General features: G+C 42.1%; 1 protein-coding gene across 1 annotated transcript in view; it reads right to left on the reverse strand.

Moving 5' to 3' along the window:
- LOC141156952 (cytochrome P450 4A4-like) overlaps positions 1-17137 on the reverse strand; it is a 50427-nt gene that overhangs the window by 1328 nt on the left and 31962 nt on the right. Inside the window, exons 5-11 of the mRNA XM_073643545.1 lie at positions 15033-15157; positions 12537-12688; positions 10744-10850; positions 7645-7835; positions 6336-6469; positions 4347-4411; positions 3318-3400 (exon numbers count right to left, since the gene is read on the reverse strand). Of these exons, the coding sequence (XP_073499646.1) occupies positions 3318-3400; positions 4347-4411; positions 6336-6469; positions 7645-7835; positions 10744-10850; positions 12537-12688; positions 15033-15157 (857 nt within the window). The remainder of the gene's footprint in view (positions 1-3317; positions 3401-4346; positions 4412-6335; positions 6470-7644; positions 7836-10743; positions 10851-12536; positions 12689-15032; positions 15158-17137) is intronic.

A 17137-nucleotide genomic window follows, 5' to 3' on the forward strand; every position in this document is an offset into this window, starting at 1 on the left:
GGCGGTAGCCATGGATGAGGTACTCGTCTTTCACACCCTGAAACATTACATGAAGATGGGGGAACTGGCTGGGTGTGTGGACTTTAGCTATGGTGGTGTCACTCCCTTGCAGGCCAAATGCCCTAGATCCCATCTTCGGAGAATAACTCACACCTTCTGTCACTGTCTCTTGCCTCTTTCCTAGATCTCGCTATCCATTCCCTCGGTCTCCACTCACTCCAGGGACACCCACGTCATGCAACTCTGCATACTTATCAGAAAATAGCTCTGCTTCTGCTGCAGGCTGGACCCTATCTGACCTCCTGACAGGAAACTGTCTCTGTCCCTTAACTTTATCCCCTTAAACTCTGGGCTAGTCCCAATCATTAACCCTAACTCTCCCTAGTATCCGGCAGAACACTAATAACACATGTCACAAATTACACCACACATTTAAATATATCACAATACACGTGTCTTTAAGGGGAAACATTAGCGACACCTTCACCTTCTTACATGTGTCAGAATAGTCAGCACAACAGGAGGGCCGAAGGTGATGAGAGGGGTGAGCCTTGGCTCTTCTAGTTATGCCCCTGCTGTGTTGGGACTTTGCTATCACTGGTCAATTGGGTTTAAAGGTTTTCAAGGCATATGCACAATATACAAGGGCTATGTCAAGGAGAGGAAAAAGAAAAGCAATTCTCTCTCCTGTGATATTGAGTTCATAGTTCAAGCTGATGTCTTTTAAAAATAACCATTATTCATAACCCTATTGGGACATAAGGATATAAGGAAGGTGGCTCCCCTGTTCAGGATTCCTCTCTAGCTACTCTATACAAGTGATTCTCCTTTCGACATACTCGAGCTGTCTTTGTATTGTTATTGCGAACATTCATGTGAATACCTGCCATGAAATACTACATTTCTCCTGACTGTTATTCACTGCTGTCATGTCACACACACTATCTGTAATATTTATACATATTTTATAACATTCATTCCTTATTTCCATGGTTAATCTATGAGCTGTGATGTTCTTTCTCTATCCATATTCACTACAAAACGGCAGCTGTATTCACTGCCTTGGCTTTTATATAGCCTATGATAAAATATCCTGTTTGGCTGAGCTATACCGTGCAATGTGATAGCTTCAAAGCATTATGTGAAAGCCCATGCAGCCATGTTCGAGGTCATGTGAGCCTTTTCTGACTGATGTAATCTTCTGCTTTGTATAAAATGGTGGTGGGCATTTTTGGGTGATTTGTGCAAATTGGTTGTAATTTCTAAAATTTGCCATGAGTTCCACTCACATTAAATTAATTTGCTTATTTCTAATACAGGTGCTTCTCACAAAATTAGAATATCCTCACAAATTTAATTTATTTCAGTTCTTCAATACAAAAAGTGAAACTCATATATTACATAGAGTCACTACACACAGAGTGATCTATTTCAAGTGTTTATTTCTGTTAATGTTGATGATTATGGCTTACAGCCAATGACAACGCAAAAGTCATTATCTCAGTAAATTAGAATACTTTATAACAACAGCTTGGAAAATTATTTTAAAATCCGAAATGTTGTCCTACTGAAATGTATGTTCAGTAAATGCCCTCAATACCTGGTTGTGCTCTTTTTGCATCAATTACTGCATCAATGCGGCGTGGCATGGAGGCAATCTGCCTGTGGCACTGCTGAGGTGTTATGGAAGCCCAGGTTGCTTTGATAGCAGCCTTCAGCTCGTCGGCATTGTTGGGTCTGGTGTCTCTCATCTTCCTCTTGACAATACCCCATAGATCCTCTATAATAGATTCTCTATGGGGTTAAGGTCAGGCGAGTTTGCTGCCAATCAAGCACGGTGATATTGTTGTTTGTAAACCAGGTATTGGTACTTTGGGCAGTGTGGACAGGTGCCAAGTCCTGCTGGAGAATGACATTTCCATCTCCAAAAAGCTTGTCGGCAGAGGGAAGCATGAAGTGCTATAAAATGTCCTGGTAGACAGCTGCGCTGACTTTGGTCTTGATAAAACACAGTGGACATACACCAGCAGATGGCATGGCTCCCCAAACCATCACTGATTGTGGAAACTTCACACTAGACCTCCAGCAGCTTGGATTGTGTCCTCTCCACTCTTCCTCCAGACTCTGGGACCTTGATTTCCAAAAGAAATGCAAAATTTACTTTCATCTGAAAACAACACCTTGGACCATTGAGCAACAGTTCAGGTCTTTTGCTCCTTGGCCCAGGTAAGACGCTTCTGGCATTGTCTATTGGTCATGAGTGGCTTGACACAAGGAATGAGACACTTGTAGCCCAAGTCCTGGATACGTCTGTGTGTGGTGGCTCTTGAAGCAATGACTCCAGCAGCAGTCCACTCCTTGTGAATCTCCCCCAAATTTTTGAATGGCCTTTTCTTAACAATCCTTTCAAGGCGGCGGTTATCCAGGTTGCTTGTGCACCTTTTCCTACCACACTTTTTCCTTACACTCAACTTTCCATTTATATGCTTGGATACAGCACTCTGTGAACAGCCAGCTTCTTTAGCAATGACCTTTTGTGGCTTACCCTCCTTGCGGAGTGTGTCAATGACTGCCTTCTGGACATCTGTCAAGTCAGCAGTCTTCCCCATGATTGTGGAGCCTACTGAAACAGACTAAGGGACCTTTTTAAATGCTTAGGAAGACTTTGCTCATTTACTGAGATAATGACTTTTGTGTTTTCATTGGCTGTAAGCCATAATCATCAACATTAACAGAAATAAACACTTGGAATAGATCATTCTGTTTGTAATGACTCTATATAATATATGAGTTTCAGTTTTTGCATTGCAGAACTGAAATAAATTCAATTTTTGATGATATTCTAATTTTCTGAGAAACACCTGTATGTAAAGTACCTGTTTGTGATGGAACATTGTTGTGCTGATTATCTCTTATGTATATTTTTCTAATATCTGAACTCTTATCCCAGTACATGCTATTTACATGTAGTACCATACGTCATTGCTAGTGGGTGCACACTGAACATTACTTTCTGTGTCTCCCCCTTGTGGTGTGTTCTGCCTCTTCTACTGTGCCTGTGCGACCCATATTTTTACATCCTGTTTTATATCTGCTTTCAATAAAGTTTATTTTGATACACATATTTTCTGGCTATTTGAAATACATTTGTCTAAGATTTTTGCTCTAAGGAAAAGCTTAGAAAAATCATCTGTTTGTCAGGATTTTGGAAGGGTGATCAGCTAATGAGGTTTTTGGTAAAAAAAAAAAAAAAAAAAAAACAACCCTTATTATACTATAGAAAATGCTACTTCTCTAGTTGGTAGAAAGTGCTTTACCTTCCTCCGGCAGAGAAGGGCAGGAATGCATGGGAGTGCCTGTCGGACGTATTTTCTGGCGAAAACCTAAGGGGGTCGAAAACCTAAGCAAAAAATAAGTAAAAACATATTTTAATGCAATATATTTGCTATTCAGGCTCATGTTTTTCTGCATTATATGAACATTACAATACATTCTCATTCATTTCCAAACTAACACACTTTGTGTTGTAATCACTTGAATGACATACATGCTACATAGCGAGCTGTCAATCACAGTGTCGGGGAGTGATTACAGCATAGTGTACGCCTCTATGACTGAAAGCGAGCGGTTCCTGGGAGCATATAAGTTAATTTCCTCCAAGTAGCCGTGTTTTCAATACACAGCATTTTAATGCTGTTGAACTGCCTGCAGATTAACCCTTTATCTGCAAGCAAACAGTTTTTTGTTTTTTTTTGCTTATGACAGGTTTATTTTAAGTATAACTTGTTGGGGTCAGCAACCTTGGAGTTTTCACAACCGCAGGAGCTCTGCAGGTTGATTACCCCTTACTATAGAGTGAATATATAATGCAACCTGGAAGCTACAATAGGTAGCTTAGTTACAGCCACTAGTCAGTCCCTCACATTTAAAGGGCTTATCTGGGACTATTTAATTCATTTTACTATGGGCATAAGAACGAACAGTCACGTATTTGCTACCTACCTGCCTGCTGTGCTGGAACCGATCTCTGCTGGCACAGACCACTCCTGCCAGCAATTCAGCTGCTTCCGTTGCCTAACTGCGGGGAGCTGCCTGTCAATCAGCATACCATCAGCAATCACGCCCCGTTGACAGAGCAGCCCAGAAGAAGAAGAGCTGCTCTGGTGATGTGGAACAGCTCAATCGCTGGCAGGAACAATCAATGATCGTTCTGTGCCGGCGCCAGGTAGAATAGGTAGGTAGTTAGCAACCACCTGCCTGTTAATTTTTAGGCCTATAGTTGAAAAACAAAATACCATAGTTCTGGATAAACCTTTTAAGTAAAAAGCAAATAGTTGTTCACTTACCTCTGGATTCTCCCAGACACTGGAGCATCGGTTTATTGCATATATACTGATGAAAATATCGGTGCCTGCACAGAAAGTGGAAAGACAGTTCACACACAAGACACATCCATATGGCCAAATCATGATTATGAGATTTTGCATTTTGGAGATGTTGGATTAGACTTTCTGGCATAGTAAATGGCCACCAGAACCCAAAGGAACCCAAAAGGTCTCTTTGCTCCAGTGAGAACACCATGGCTATGAATGTCACCTCCACAGTAGTGTGTTCGAAAACATGAGCTAAGCACAAAATCTTTATACTAGTTTTTATTTCCATGCATTAGGAACATTGCATACTGTTTTCTAATTCAAAACATGAAGAGAAATGTATATAATTTTTAACTAGTTTACAAAAAATAACAAAAAATGAACATTGGGCTGTTCTAAAAAATTGCAGTGTCTGCATTTGTCTTTACAAACTCACAATATGTACTCTCTTTTTTTTTGAGGATTTAGCATTCCTGTGAATCACTAACCTAATATTTAGTTTATACCCACAGTTTTTTAGAACTGCTTCACATTTATGTTGCATAGAGTCAACTAACTTATGGCACCTGTCAACTGTTATTCCAGCCCAGGATGCTTTGACTACATCCCACAATTTTTTGGCATTTGTTGGTTTTGCCTCAGAAACTGCATTTTTTATGTCACCGCACAAGTGTTCTATGGGATTAATGTCCGGGGACTGGATTGGCCGCTTCATAACCTAAATTTTCTTGGACTGGAACCAAGATTTAACTTGTTTACTGGTGTGTTTAGGGTCGTTGTCTTGTTGAAATATCCATTTCAAGGGCATATCCTCTTCAGCGTAAGGCAACATGACCATTTCAAGTATTTTAATATATGCAAACTGGTCCATGATCCCTGGTATGCGGTAAATAGGTCCGGCACATAGTAAGAGAAACATGCCCATATCATGTTGCCTGCACCACCATGCTTCACTGTCTTCAGAGTGTACTGTGGCTTGAATGCAGAGTTTGGGGGTCGTCTGACAAACTGTCTGCAGCCTTTGGACCCCAAAAAAACAATTTTAATTTCATCAGTCATTAAAATGTTTCTCCGTTTCTCTTTAGGCCAGTTGATGTGTTCTTTTGCAAACTGTATCCGCTTCAGTACATGTTTCTTTTTTTTTTAACAATGGGACTTTGTGGGGACTTCTTGCTAAGAGATTAGCTGCACACAGGCGTCTTCTAACTGTCACAGTACTCACAGGTAACTTGAGACTGTCTTTGATCATCCTGGAGCTGATCATTGGCTGAGCCTTTGCCATTCTGACTATTCTTCGATCCATTTGAATGGTAGTCTTCCATTTTCTTCGTCTCTCTGGTTTTGCTTTCCCTTTTAAAGCATTGGAGATGATTTTAGCTGAACAGCCAATCATTGCCTGCACTTCTTTATAAGTTTTACCCTCTTCAATCAACTTTTTAATCAAAGTACGCTGTTCTTCTGAACAATATCTCGAACGACCCATATTTCTCATTATTTCAAGGAGAAATGCATGTACAACATGTGCTGGCTTCACCCTTAAATAAGGGAAACCTGATTCACACCTTTTTCTTCACAGAATGATTGACCTCACTAATTGAACTCCCCACTGCTATTATTTTGAACACACCCCTTTCAATTAATTATTCAAATACAGACTCAAAAACATGCAGATTGTGAATGCAAAGTCTGGTGGTTTTCCTGCAATCTACTGCACTAACTGGTAAATTGTTTGACATGTGGTAATATAATTTATACCAAAAACAGTGATTAATCTGGTTAGTCATAATGGACTGCTATTATTTTGAACACTACTGTATGTCCTCTGACATTTGGAGGAACAAGTATCCTTTGTGACTCAAGCATCACTATAGGTCTTTGAATACCACTTATCCCACCCTCAGCCTATATGAGCATTCCTGGCCACTATTAGATATTATGTAAATATTACACACAGTGACCGACCTTTGGGCAGGCTCCGTCCATCACGGAATGTGATCGGCTCTTTTAGTTCTCGAGCCACTCCTGGGACAGGTGGAAAAAGGCGCATGCTCTCCTTTATACACATGGCGGTGTACGTCAGCTTACCCAGATCCTCCCTGGCACATGCATGCAAAAATATTAATGAGCTCCTAGTCTATAGAAACGTCTCAAATACTACTGCACATGTATAATTAAAGTGTCTTTCAACAATCTTAAAAACATGTTACGCTCATAAAATGCGTTCTCTGCTTGGGCCCCCAAGACAACACATACCCTGTAGCTTAGAGCACTGCAGGAAAGTAAGACAAGTGGCATGGACATGATGGACTGCAATGCTTTGTATGACAAAAACTTTGCCTCATCAACTCCTTAAGGCCCCATACACATTAGATATAAGTCATCAAAGTCCACTAATTTCATTGGGTTCGACTGACAATGTGCATGGAGGTCTCCTGACTGTACCCCAACAGATTATGTGGTGGGACATAAGGATCGAGAAGTTGGAATTCAATCACTCAATACTTTTGATCGTCAGAGATGTTTCTACCAGCGGCCCTCTCATAGAGAATGTATGGGGGAGTCGGTAGAGACAGCTGTCAGCCAAAAGATCATTATCTAACAGTTATATAATGTGTATGGACACTGAGGTCCAAGGATATAAAATCCGATTCCAAATAGAGGAAACTACATTGATAAATTACAACTATTTTTAAATTTTCAGTCTTTGTATATTTAAGGAGTAGCTAAAATTTTTTATTTAATTACTGAATAGCCTTTGCAAAGGTATCCATCTCTGTTATATACTCCATTATCTTATTTTACTTCTAATTTCACCATGCTGTAAGTGCTGTTTTATCTGCCTAGCTAATGCTCTTTTACAAGCTGCTTTGAACTGCTGCTAGAGCAAGGATCTGTACTCAAACACTGTATAAAAATACACTCCCTGTGTCAACTTTTCTGCTCCCTTCCCCCATGCTCAGATAGTGAGTGTGCTTGTAAATAGTGCTTTAGTATGGATTTAAAGCAGCTTCTACGGAGCATGAGCTAGGCAGTTAAAACAGCCATTTCAGCACGGTGTTTGAAAGAAAAGGAAGGAAAATAAGGTCATGCAGTATATTACAAATATTCATACTTCTGCAAACGCTGTTCAGTATTTAAATTAAGAATAAAAAAAGTTTTGCTAAATCTTGAATCTGTGACATCCAGCCTTCACTTCTCTAGCCGAATGCATTATGCAAATACATCTCATGAGTTACAAATGTAATAACCATTTAAAACGCCATGTTCTTACCATTCTACTATTTTCCTTCCCTGCAGAACTTCTATGATCTCTTCCCGACATTTCTCCTGGTGTTCGGGGTATTTTGCCAAGGAGTATAGTATCCAAGAGATGCCGCTGGCCGTTGTATCGTGTCCTTCAAACATGAATGTGTCCACCTCTGCCCGCAGATCTTCATCAGATAGACTCTGACCATTTTCATCCTATAAAATAATAATACAAACAGCACATTGCTGCTACTTAGTCTTGACGTTTAAGGAATTCTTAGAGGGTACAATGAAATACAAGAAGTCTTGTAATTTTGGAAGACATTTTTAACATGTAGTGACTTCTCGTCCAGCTGTGGGATGAGAATGATCTGGGCCACCAGGTATTAAAGGGCATGGGTCCATTACTAAACACTACAGCCATTAGGCCTGGGCAACACTGTGATTTTTTGTAGCGCTACTGATTGATTTTAACTATTTTGCTACAGATGCTGTCCAAAGCAATGCATTCAGTTGTATGTAATTTGGTGGACTGCAGCTGCCACCTAATAGTTCAAACCAATCAGTCTCTATGTAGCCCATGTTCAGAAGTAGCAGCAGCAGCAGCAGCATGGAGGGCATTACGCAGCAGTACTGAGCAGTGTAGCTGTGAATCCAGTTTTGAGTTGAAACACCTACAAGAAAGCAGTAGCACAGATCTGTTTCTGCCTCTCTCTCTGAAATTGTGCTTCTTACTCCCCTCCTCATAACATTTTATAGGCAGCTGTAATCAGACCCCTCAGTGAGCTGGCAGTCTATCATTTTGACGAATACAGAATTTAGCCGAATGATGAGTTTAAGAGGCAGAAGTGAGAAGAAGTGTTTCATAAGAGGCGAAAAAAACATATTCCGCTGATATGTTACAAAGTTTCTTACATTTGCTTATATTATTGACTTATAGTCTTGATATGTTTAATATTAACAATGTATAAATCAAAGTAACTTTGTTTTTTTTAGGCTAATTACTGTATGTTTTGTAAAATCTTTTATGGTTTTTGTTTTTCTTTGTAGTTAGCTCCCTCTCCTCTTAGTAATTACATATTCCCCATCAGGTCACCATGACTTTTTAATTTATGTGAAAGGAGCGGTAATTCATCTGTAGTTGGAACACTTCCATTTTTTTCCCAAATGTTTTGTGTCTAAAAGAAGTCAGCATGCAAATAGCGTCTTCAAAGAGGAAGAGAACAGCGTCTCTTGGAGGTAGCGATCTTAGAAGTCAATATCAAACCTATAAAGCCAACCAGAATCTTCTCCAAAAGGGAGAGACCTTAATTAACAGACAGCTGTTTTGGGAGTTCTCGCCCCAAGTCAGTGCAAAGTAGGAGACCGGTTGGCTGGGTGAGAGGTCTTTGATAGAGGTCTAGGGGGGAAAGTTTTTCTTTGAGGAGAGATCCAAACTGACGTAGGAAAACGTATATGTGACGCTCGCAAGCCCTGCCCTGGGAAGATGGGGTACTCGGAGCCGGGTCAGATGTTGAGGACGGGGATGCAGTCATGGCCTCGACCCGTTCCGTGCCCAGGGCCGTGACATTGAAAATTATGTTAGGGCTTTCCGGGTTGAGTGGTAATTGTCAACTACGCCACCTGTGGTGACTGGTGATGCGCCACCAGCGCCACTACAGTCTGCTGAGGCCCGATGTCATGGCGGCTAAAGTTCTCGCTACTCCCCACAGGCGGAGCGCGGCCTCAGGGAAGGCAAGACAGGATGAAGGGGGGGTAGTAGTGCGGGAGTAGGGACGCGGCGTCGCACGGTATGGCGCGTAATGAACAGTCCGGAGGCCATAGGGATGAATTTCCAAGGCTTTACTCACAGTTCTCATAAGCAGCGCAAGGCTTCTCCCTGCTCCTCGCGGAGTCCTGCGGCCACCAGGGACGGGGGTCCGACTACCTCCGAGGAAGTCCAGTGTGAGGTAGCATCCCTACACCAGAGTGTTCCTGCACTACAGACTTTACCCCTTCCCGTCTGTGCGTGTGTAGATAGGCCGGGTCTCCCTCTGAGCTCCTCTCAGGTGTATGGCTCGGGTGGCAATTCCTCTCCATCCCAAGCCCGGCGGGATCCTCAGGGCTTAACCAGGCTTTCCCGTCCTGGACATAGAGTACGAGGTCGGGTGTCGGGGGCCGGTACCCCTCTTGCAGCCGGAATCCCTCTGAATAGATCAGGTAGGCGAGGACAGGTGGCGTACTCCGCTCCGTCTGCATCCTCCCCGGGACCCATTTGCTAGGGAGCCACACTCTAAAGCTCCAGGGCCTTCTTGATCCTGGTCCTTGGCCGGGTTGAGACATTCCTTGTCTGCAACCTTCCTCTCGTCCCATAGATCGGGGTACGAGGGCTGTGTCCCATACCGGTGCAGGCCCACACAGGATCTGCGCTCCCGGAGGGAAGTCACTTTACACACAGTATTTTGACAGCACAGAACAGCCGAAGAAGAAACAAGATCAAAGATGGCATTCTATTAAATATGAAATTAGAAGTGTAACTGACTAACTGTTCCTCCACCCACACCCACTAACTGGTTCCTACCACTTTGTGTTCCCCAGGCTCCCTGTAACCAGGGGAGCAGCACCTAGTGCATACTAGCTCCTTCTGGTGGAAATGTGGTGTTGGATGCAAAACTAGGTAATTACCATCGCACCGGACTTACCTCAGAGGAGGAACACCACACTCCATTAAAGAAGTGCAGCATTCCTGAGGCGGTCGAACCCTCAGGGGCGCCACATATAGGCCATGCAATAAGCTTTCAGTTTTGCCCAATGATGTTGTCACTTTGTATTACACCTGATTTGCGAACTGTGCACACACAGCGAGAACTCTGGTGTCTCTAATTCCTATTCGCAGTTTCAATAATACACATTTGAGAAACCCTTAACACTTGCAGTCATTTGTTTTGCAGGTTCTGCACTTCAAGAAATGCACCAACTGCTGTGGGCCCAGGCCAGCGATAGACTCTCAAACACTAAACTAATGTCCAAATCGTAATTTTGCCCCTTCTATTGTCCTGGTCTGCTGGCGCCAAGATTTTTTTAAGTAAACATGTATTATGTCCAACAGACGAGTTAAAAGCCTATTGAGCGCCACCATTCCCACCTTAGCACAAAGGAGGATATCAAGGAAGTCCAAGTGTCTCTTCTTCTGGATCTTCTCCAGCTCTGTATCTTCCTTCAGAGATTGCTTCCTCTCTTTAATTACTTTATCTGAGAGACATACAGAAAAAAATAATAATGGAAAGTCCAAGACCAAGGGACAAGAAAAGGAGAGGCCCCATACTCCATGATCAACAATTTATTGGTGATTTCTAAGACCCCCATATACATTGGATTAAATATGGCTCAACATTTTGAATGCAACACAACCGGCCAACCGTTCAAAGTGTGTAGGGCTCCCTAATTCTCCTGACAAAGACTGGACAGTATGAATCCAAATGCTTCTCTCAGGAAATAAGCCGCTGATAAAGGAGTCTGGCAACATCTTTCGAGTGAAAATGCTCAGACAGGCCTTCCTTTGTAAGGGTAAGTCCGAAGAGAGAACTGTGGACTGATCGAGCTTTTGGACGAAAGCTATCTAAGAATATGTTCATTTAGAGTTTTTTGAGGTGTCCAAAATCCATGAGTTTTCAAGATAGAAATCGCTTTAGGAAATTCTCCTTTTTGATTTAGTTTTTGGAGGATTGCTCTTTTCTTGAAAACATTTCCACAAATACAGTGGGTACGGAAAGTATTCAGACCCCTTTAAATTTTTCACTCCTTGTTTCATTGCAGCCATTTGGTAAATTCTAAAACGTTCTTTTTTTTCATTAATGTACACTCTGCACCCCATCTTGACTGGAAAAAAAACAGAAATGTAGAAATTTTTGCAAATTTATTAAAAAAAAACTGAAATATCACATGGTCATAAGTATTCAGACCCTTTGCTCAGTATTGAGTAGAAGCCCCCTTTTGACCTAGTACAGCCATGAGTCTTCTTAGCAATGATGCAACAAGTTTTTCACACCTGGATTTGGGGATCCTCTGCCATTTTTCCTTGCAGATCCTCTCCAGTTCCGTCAGGTTGGATGGTAAACGTTGATGGACAGCCATTTTCAGGTCTCTCCAGAGATGCTCAATTGAGTTTAGGTCAGGGCTCTGGCTGGGCCAGTTAAGAATGGTCACAGAGTTATTCTGAAACCACTCCTTTGTTATTTTATCTGTGTTCTTAGGGTCATAGTCTTGTTGGAAGGTGAACCTTCAGCCAAGTCTGAGGTCCAGAACACTCTGGAAGAGGTTTTCATCTCTGTACTTGGCCGCATTCATGTTTCTTTCAATTACAACCAGTCATCCTGCCCCTGCAGCTGAAAAACACCCCCATAGCATGATGCTGCCACCACCATGTTTCACTGTTGGGATTGTATTGGGCAGGTGATGAGCAGTGCCTGGTTTTCTCCACACATACTGCTTAGAATTATCACCAAAAAATTTAATTAAACACAGCTGGACTCCAATGAAGGAGTAGAACCATCTCAAGGAGGATCACAAGGAAACTGACAGCATGTGACTTAAATATGACTGTCTGAGCAAAGGGTCTGAATACTTATGACCATGTGATATTTCAGGGTTTTTTTTTTATAAATTTGCAAAAATTTCTGCATTTCTGTTTTTTTTTTTTCAGTCAAGATGGGGTGCAGAGTGTACTTTAATAAGGAAAAAATTAACTTTTTAGAATTTACCAAATGGCTGCAATGAAACAAAGAGTGAAAAAATTAAAGGGGTCTGAATACTTTCCGTACCCACTGTATCTTCAAAAAATTTTGGTTGAACACATCCTTAGGTGTTTATGGGCACATTAATAATCTTGTATTTTACCCGACAATCATTATGCATGATAACAGACGGCATCAGACTCACCCGTGTGTCCATGCGCTATCTTCAATGCTCTTCGAAAACGAAATCCATGAGGGCTCAGGTGAAAAATGAGGTCATTGTGATAGGGAAGAAAGACGAATCGGAAGTCCACCAGAAAGGAGAGATCATACACAGCTTTGATGTAAGCATTCTCACTGTGAGATAAGAACAGAAAATAAGCATGAGTGCACACCAATATAATCAAATTTACTCTGGTTGTGATTCAATGAGGGTTGAAGTCTCACTACATAATTAGTGGGTAACATGAATTTAAACCAATTATTCATCATTTTCAAGGTCAAAACCCAACAGATGGCTTTCAAACTCTTCTCGACATTGAACATCATTGTTTGTAAGTGCAGCAAGTGGAGCTGAGTTCCATTTGTTGCTGTTCATATCACATTTAAAGCTTGTGTTACGCCATTCCCCTCTACTGATGGTTTGCCAAGAGAGCCAATGGCCTACTGAACACCACCTTCCCTGCTATGAAGGCCTTCCTGTGAAGAGCAGCCTGAATCTGGTGTTCATAGGAGTCTGTGATTTTTATGTAACACCTGCACAGGGAATTGTCAGGGCAGCTACTGGTATACTGGAACTTACAGACACTAAGAAGAGCTTTGCTGCTGCTGTTAAACAGGGACCTATAGACATTAACTGTTTTTACCCTGAGCTGCAGTGGACTACAATTCCCAGGGACCCTTGTTTCAGTCAGATGACACAGCCTGGAAGGATAGAAGGAGAGAGAGTGGATTGGATGAGGAGGGACTTGGGGGAGGGAGCTGGGAAGGAAGTGAAAGTGAAAGTTCAGAGAAAAAAGAGCGTGGCAGCTTGCTGTGAGGGACGGAGCGTTGTGGATCTGCATTCCTCTACGCTGCCGAGTGTGGCGGCCCCCTCTGATATACCCGCGCAGCTGGAGAGAGTGCGGTCTTGTCACCCTCTGAAGCAAGTTACATCAAGGACTCGGAGAGTTCTACCGGCACTCCCACCGAATAAAGGCCTGAATCCTGCCTCCCCCAGCTGGTGTCCAGAGAACCATCCAACCATTTGAGACACACAGTGAGTGCCCTTCTGAGACTTGTGGTTCTACCAGCGCTATTTACAGTGAGTACACTACAACCCAGACTATTGACATTAATATTCATCTAAGCGCGCCAACATCCGCGGCAACTGGGCCCGAACGTTTGGACTGAGTTAATACAAAAAGGGAAAACCTGCTACGTTATATTTGCAGGGTCGGAGTAGAAGTAGATTGTGATGTGTATATGACTTTTATAGAGCACTGTTACTTGTATTGTATGTTATTCCTTTAAACCCACCTCAATTCTGCTGCATAGCAATAAACCTGTTAAACGGTTTTACTCCTGTTCCCTGTGAGTGTGTACTGAGCTGTGGCAGAGGCTTCCCGAATCAGCCCCTGGCTGAAGAAAACCGTGCTTCTGCAGTCCCAGAGAGAGAGCTCCAATCAAGATTCGGGTGGAGGCACTGCACCCTAGAGAGGTGAGACCCTCCATAACACCCAGTGTACCGTGGTAGCCCTAAAGGGGTGTTGCATTTACTATATGTACTGCATTACTGGTATTACAGTATGTAGGACAAGCGACCAAACTATTGTAGGTTCAAGCCCCATAAGAGGACTATGAATCAAAAAAAAAAAGTTTTTACAAAACAAACAAAAAAAAATTTGAATCACCCCCTTTTTCGTCCCTTAAAAATATAGAAATAAAAAAAAGTATTTGATCTATCAAAATATAAAATTAATTAACCAAATTGGTAAAGAGAAAAAAATGTGATAAGTAGTGATCAAAATGTTGTATCTACCGCAAAACGGTATCAATAAAAACTTGAAATTTAGCACCAATTGTGATTTGTTAAATATGTTAATTAGGAGACTTCCGAATGTTAGTAAAGTGCTAGAGACCAATGTGTACAAGTGCCGCACAATAATGATGATTTTTTTTGCACAAATTGCGACTTCTTATGCATGTTCGCAATGGTTGCAATATTAACATAATTCTTCCACGTTTGTGGGAGCTGTGACCTATCTAGAGTATGCGACCTTTTTACGATTTTTATGGAGAAATGTAATCATAAATATGTCGTATTTCACACCAAAGGGTCAAACTCTCTCCCTTTTCTTGTTATTTTTATGTTTTGGCTTAACTAAAAAGAAAATGGTCAAATACATGGTGTAAAAACATTGCTAAATTTGGCTTAGGGAATTTTTCACAATGAAATGTTGAAATTTGCGCAAAAAAATAATAATAAATGTCCTACACTGATAATAAAATCTGAAGGCTTGCATTTTCCAAGAAGACCCAAATATTCATAGATCTATATCTCTGGCTGCCTCTTCTACTGCTCAGCACAGGACGACCCACAATGACACAGAATGTCACAAGACTTTTCATCTTACGGAAAGCATGTGTAAAACAATGTCAGGTATTATTACCTCCCAGGTTTTCCTGGCAGGTAAAGCAGTATTTTATATTTACTACATACCTGTCCATCTGACAGTTGCTTTGATAACTGAAGGCGCATTTCATGATGCTGTCCAGGGTCATGAGGCTGACATGATGGAAAAGCTCCACTGGGTTCTCTTTGGGGGTAAGACGTTCCCATTTGTCCTAAAACAATGAGAAAGGAACAGAAAAAAATTGCCTTAGGCTGCGTGCCCACTATGCGTTTTTCAAGCGTTTTTGCCACGGAATTTCCGCAGCGAAAACGCTTAAAAAACGCTTGGTAATACAGTACATGCCCCATGGTCCCCAATGATAATCCGCATGTGCTGTGCACATGCTGCGGAAATTTCCGCTGCAGATTATCATTGCGGAAAAATACGCAGCATGTCCATTAATTTTGCGGACACGCAGCGTAATCGTCGCCATTGACTTGCAATGGACCGCGTGACATCCGCATCACTGCATCTGTACATGCGGATATCACACGATTCAATGTGCTGATGGTACCCAGGTCTGGAGGAGAGGAGACTCTCCTCCAGACCTGGGTACCATAGAACCTGTTAAAAAAAGAATTTAAAATAAAAAATAAAGATTATACTCACCTTCCGATGTCCTCCCGGTGTTTTCTCCCCTCCGTCTGGTCTGCTGTATGGGTCGCGGTGTTGTGAAGGACCTGCCATGACGTCATTGAGTCATGTGACCTGTCACATGAATCAATGACATCACCGCAGGTCCTTCACACCACCGCGAGCGGCCCAAAACACCAGACGCAGCATAGAGAAAACGCCGGGAGGACATTGGAAGGTAAGTATAATCTTTTTTTTTTATTTTTTACCATTCTTATTCTTTTTTTTTTTAACTAACTTGGTCATACTACTATAAATCCATGCCGGTTGCATGGATTTATATAGTGTGAACAAGTTGTCAAGCACTTTTCCAAGTGATGCTAAAATCGCTTGGAAAAGCGCTTGATAACCCGCATGCAGAAATGCATGTGAAGAACGCTTGACAAACGCTTCTACCTGGCGGGAAAAACGCATGTAAAAACCGCATGCGTTTTTCCTGCCAGGGAGAAGCGGAAAAAATATGCAGCATTTCTGCATCGTGGGCACATAGCCTAAGGCTAAGTGCCCACGATGCAGAAATACTCCGGATTTTTCCTGAGCGTTTCTGCATCTTCCTGGCAGAAAAAATGCATGTGGATTTTACATGCGTTTTTCCCGCCAGGTAGAAGCGTTTGTCAAGCGTTTTTACATGCGATTTCACATGCGGGTTGTCAAGCGCTTTTCCAAGCGATTTTAGCATCACTAGGAAAAGTGCTTGACAACCTGGTCACACTATATAAATCCATGCAACCGGCATGTATTTATGTTGTGTGACCAAGTTACAATGCTGCAAATGCAGCATCAATAGTAAAAAAAAGAATAAAAATGTTGAAAAGTAAAAAAAAACATTATACTCACCTTCCGATAGCCCCCGGTCTCCTCTATGGTGCGTCCGGTGTCTTCGGCGGCTCGCGGTGTTCTACAAAGGACCTTCAATGATGTAATTTAGTCATGTGGCAGGTCACGTGACCGCCGACGTCAGCGCTCGCATGACCTGTCACATGACTAAATGATGTCATGGAAGGTCCTTTTACACCACCACGAGCAGTCGAAGAGCCAGCACCACCGCCGGGAGCAGACAGGAGGCCATCATAAGGTGAGTATATGTTTTTTTTTTAATTTTAATCCTTTTTTAACAACAGGTACTATGGTACCCGTGTCTGGAGGAGAGTCTCCTTTTCTCCAGACCCAGGTACCATCCGCGCATTGAATCGCATAATATCCGCATGTGTACGTGTAGTCATGCGGTCCAATGCAAGTAAATGGCGGCGATTTTGCAGCAATTCTGCAAAATTAATGGTTGTGCTGTGGATTTTTCCGCAATGATAATCCGCAGCGGAAATTTCCGCAGCATGTGCACAACACATGCGGATTATCATTGGAAAGATGGCGGACAACTTAACAAGTTGGCATGCAGCCTTACTGAAGACTATCTTCTTCCTGGGTCTTAAAGAGGACCAGTCGACATGTCAAAAATGTTCAGTTTTTGTTCTTATTTTATTACCCCAGCTCCCCTGAGTATTCCATTTTTTTTTTTTTT

Source organism: Phyllobates terribilis, unplaced genomic scaffold, assembly GCF_046119375.1.
Source record: "Phyllobates terribilis strain yellow unplaced genomic scaffold, ASM4611937v1 Scaffold_8__6_contigs__length_399053987, whole genome shotgun sequence".
NCBI lineage: Eukaryota > Metazoa > Chordata > Amphibia > Anura > Dendrobatidae > Phyllobates > Phyllobates terribilis.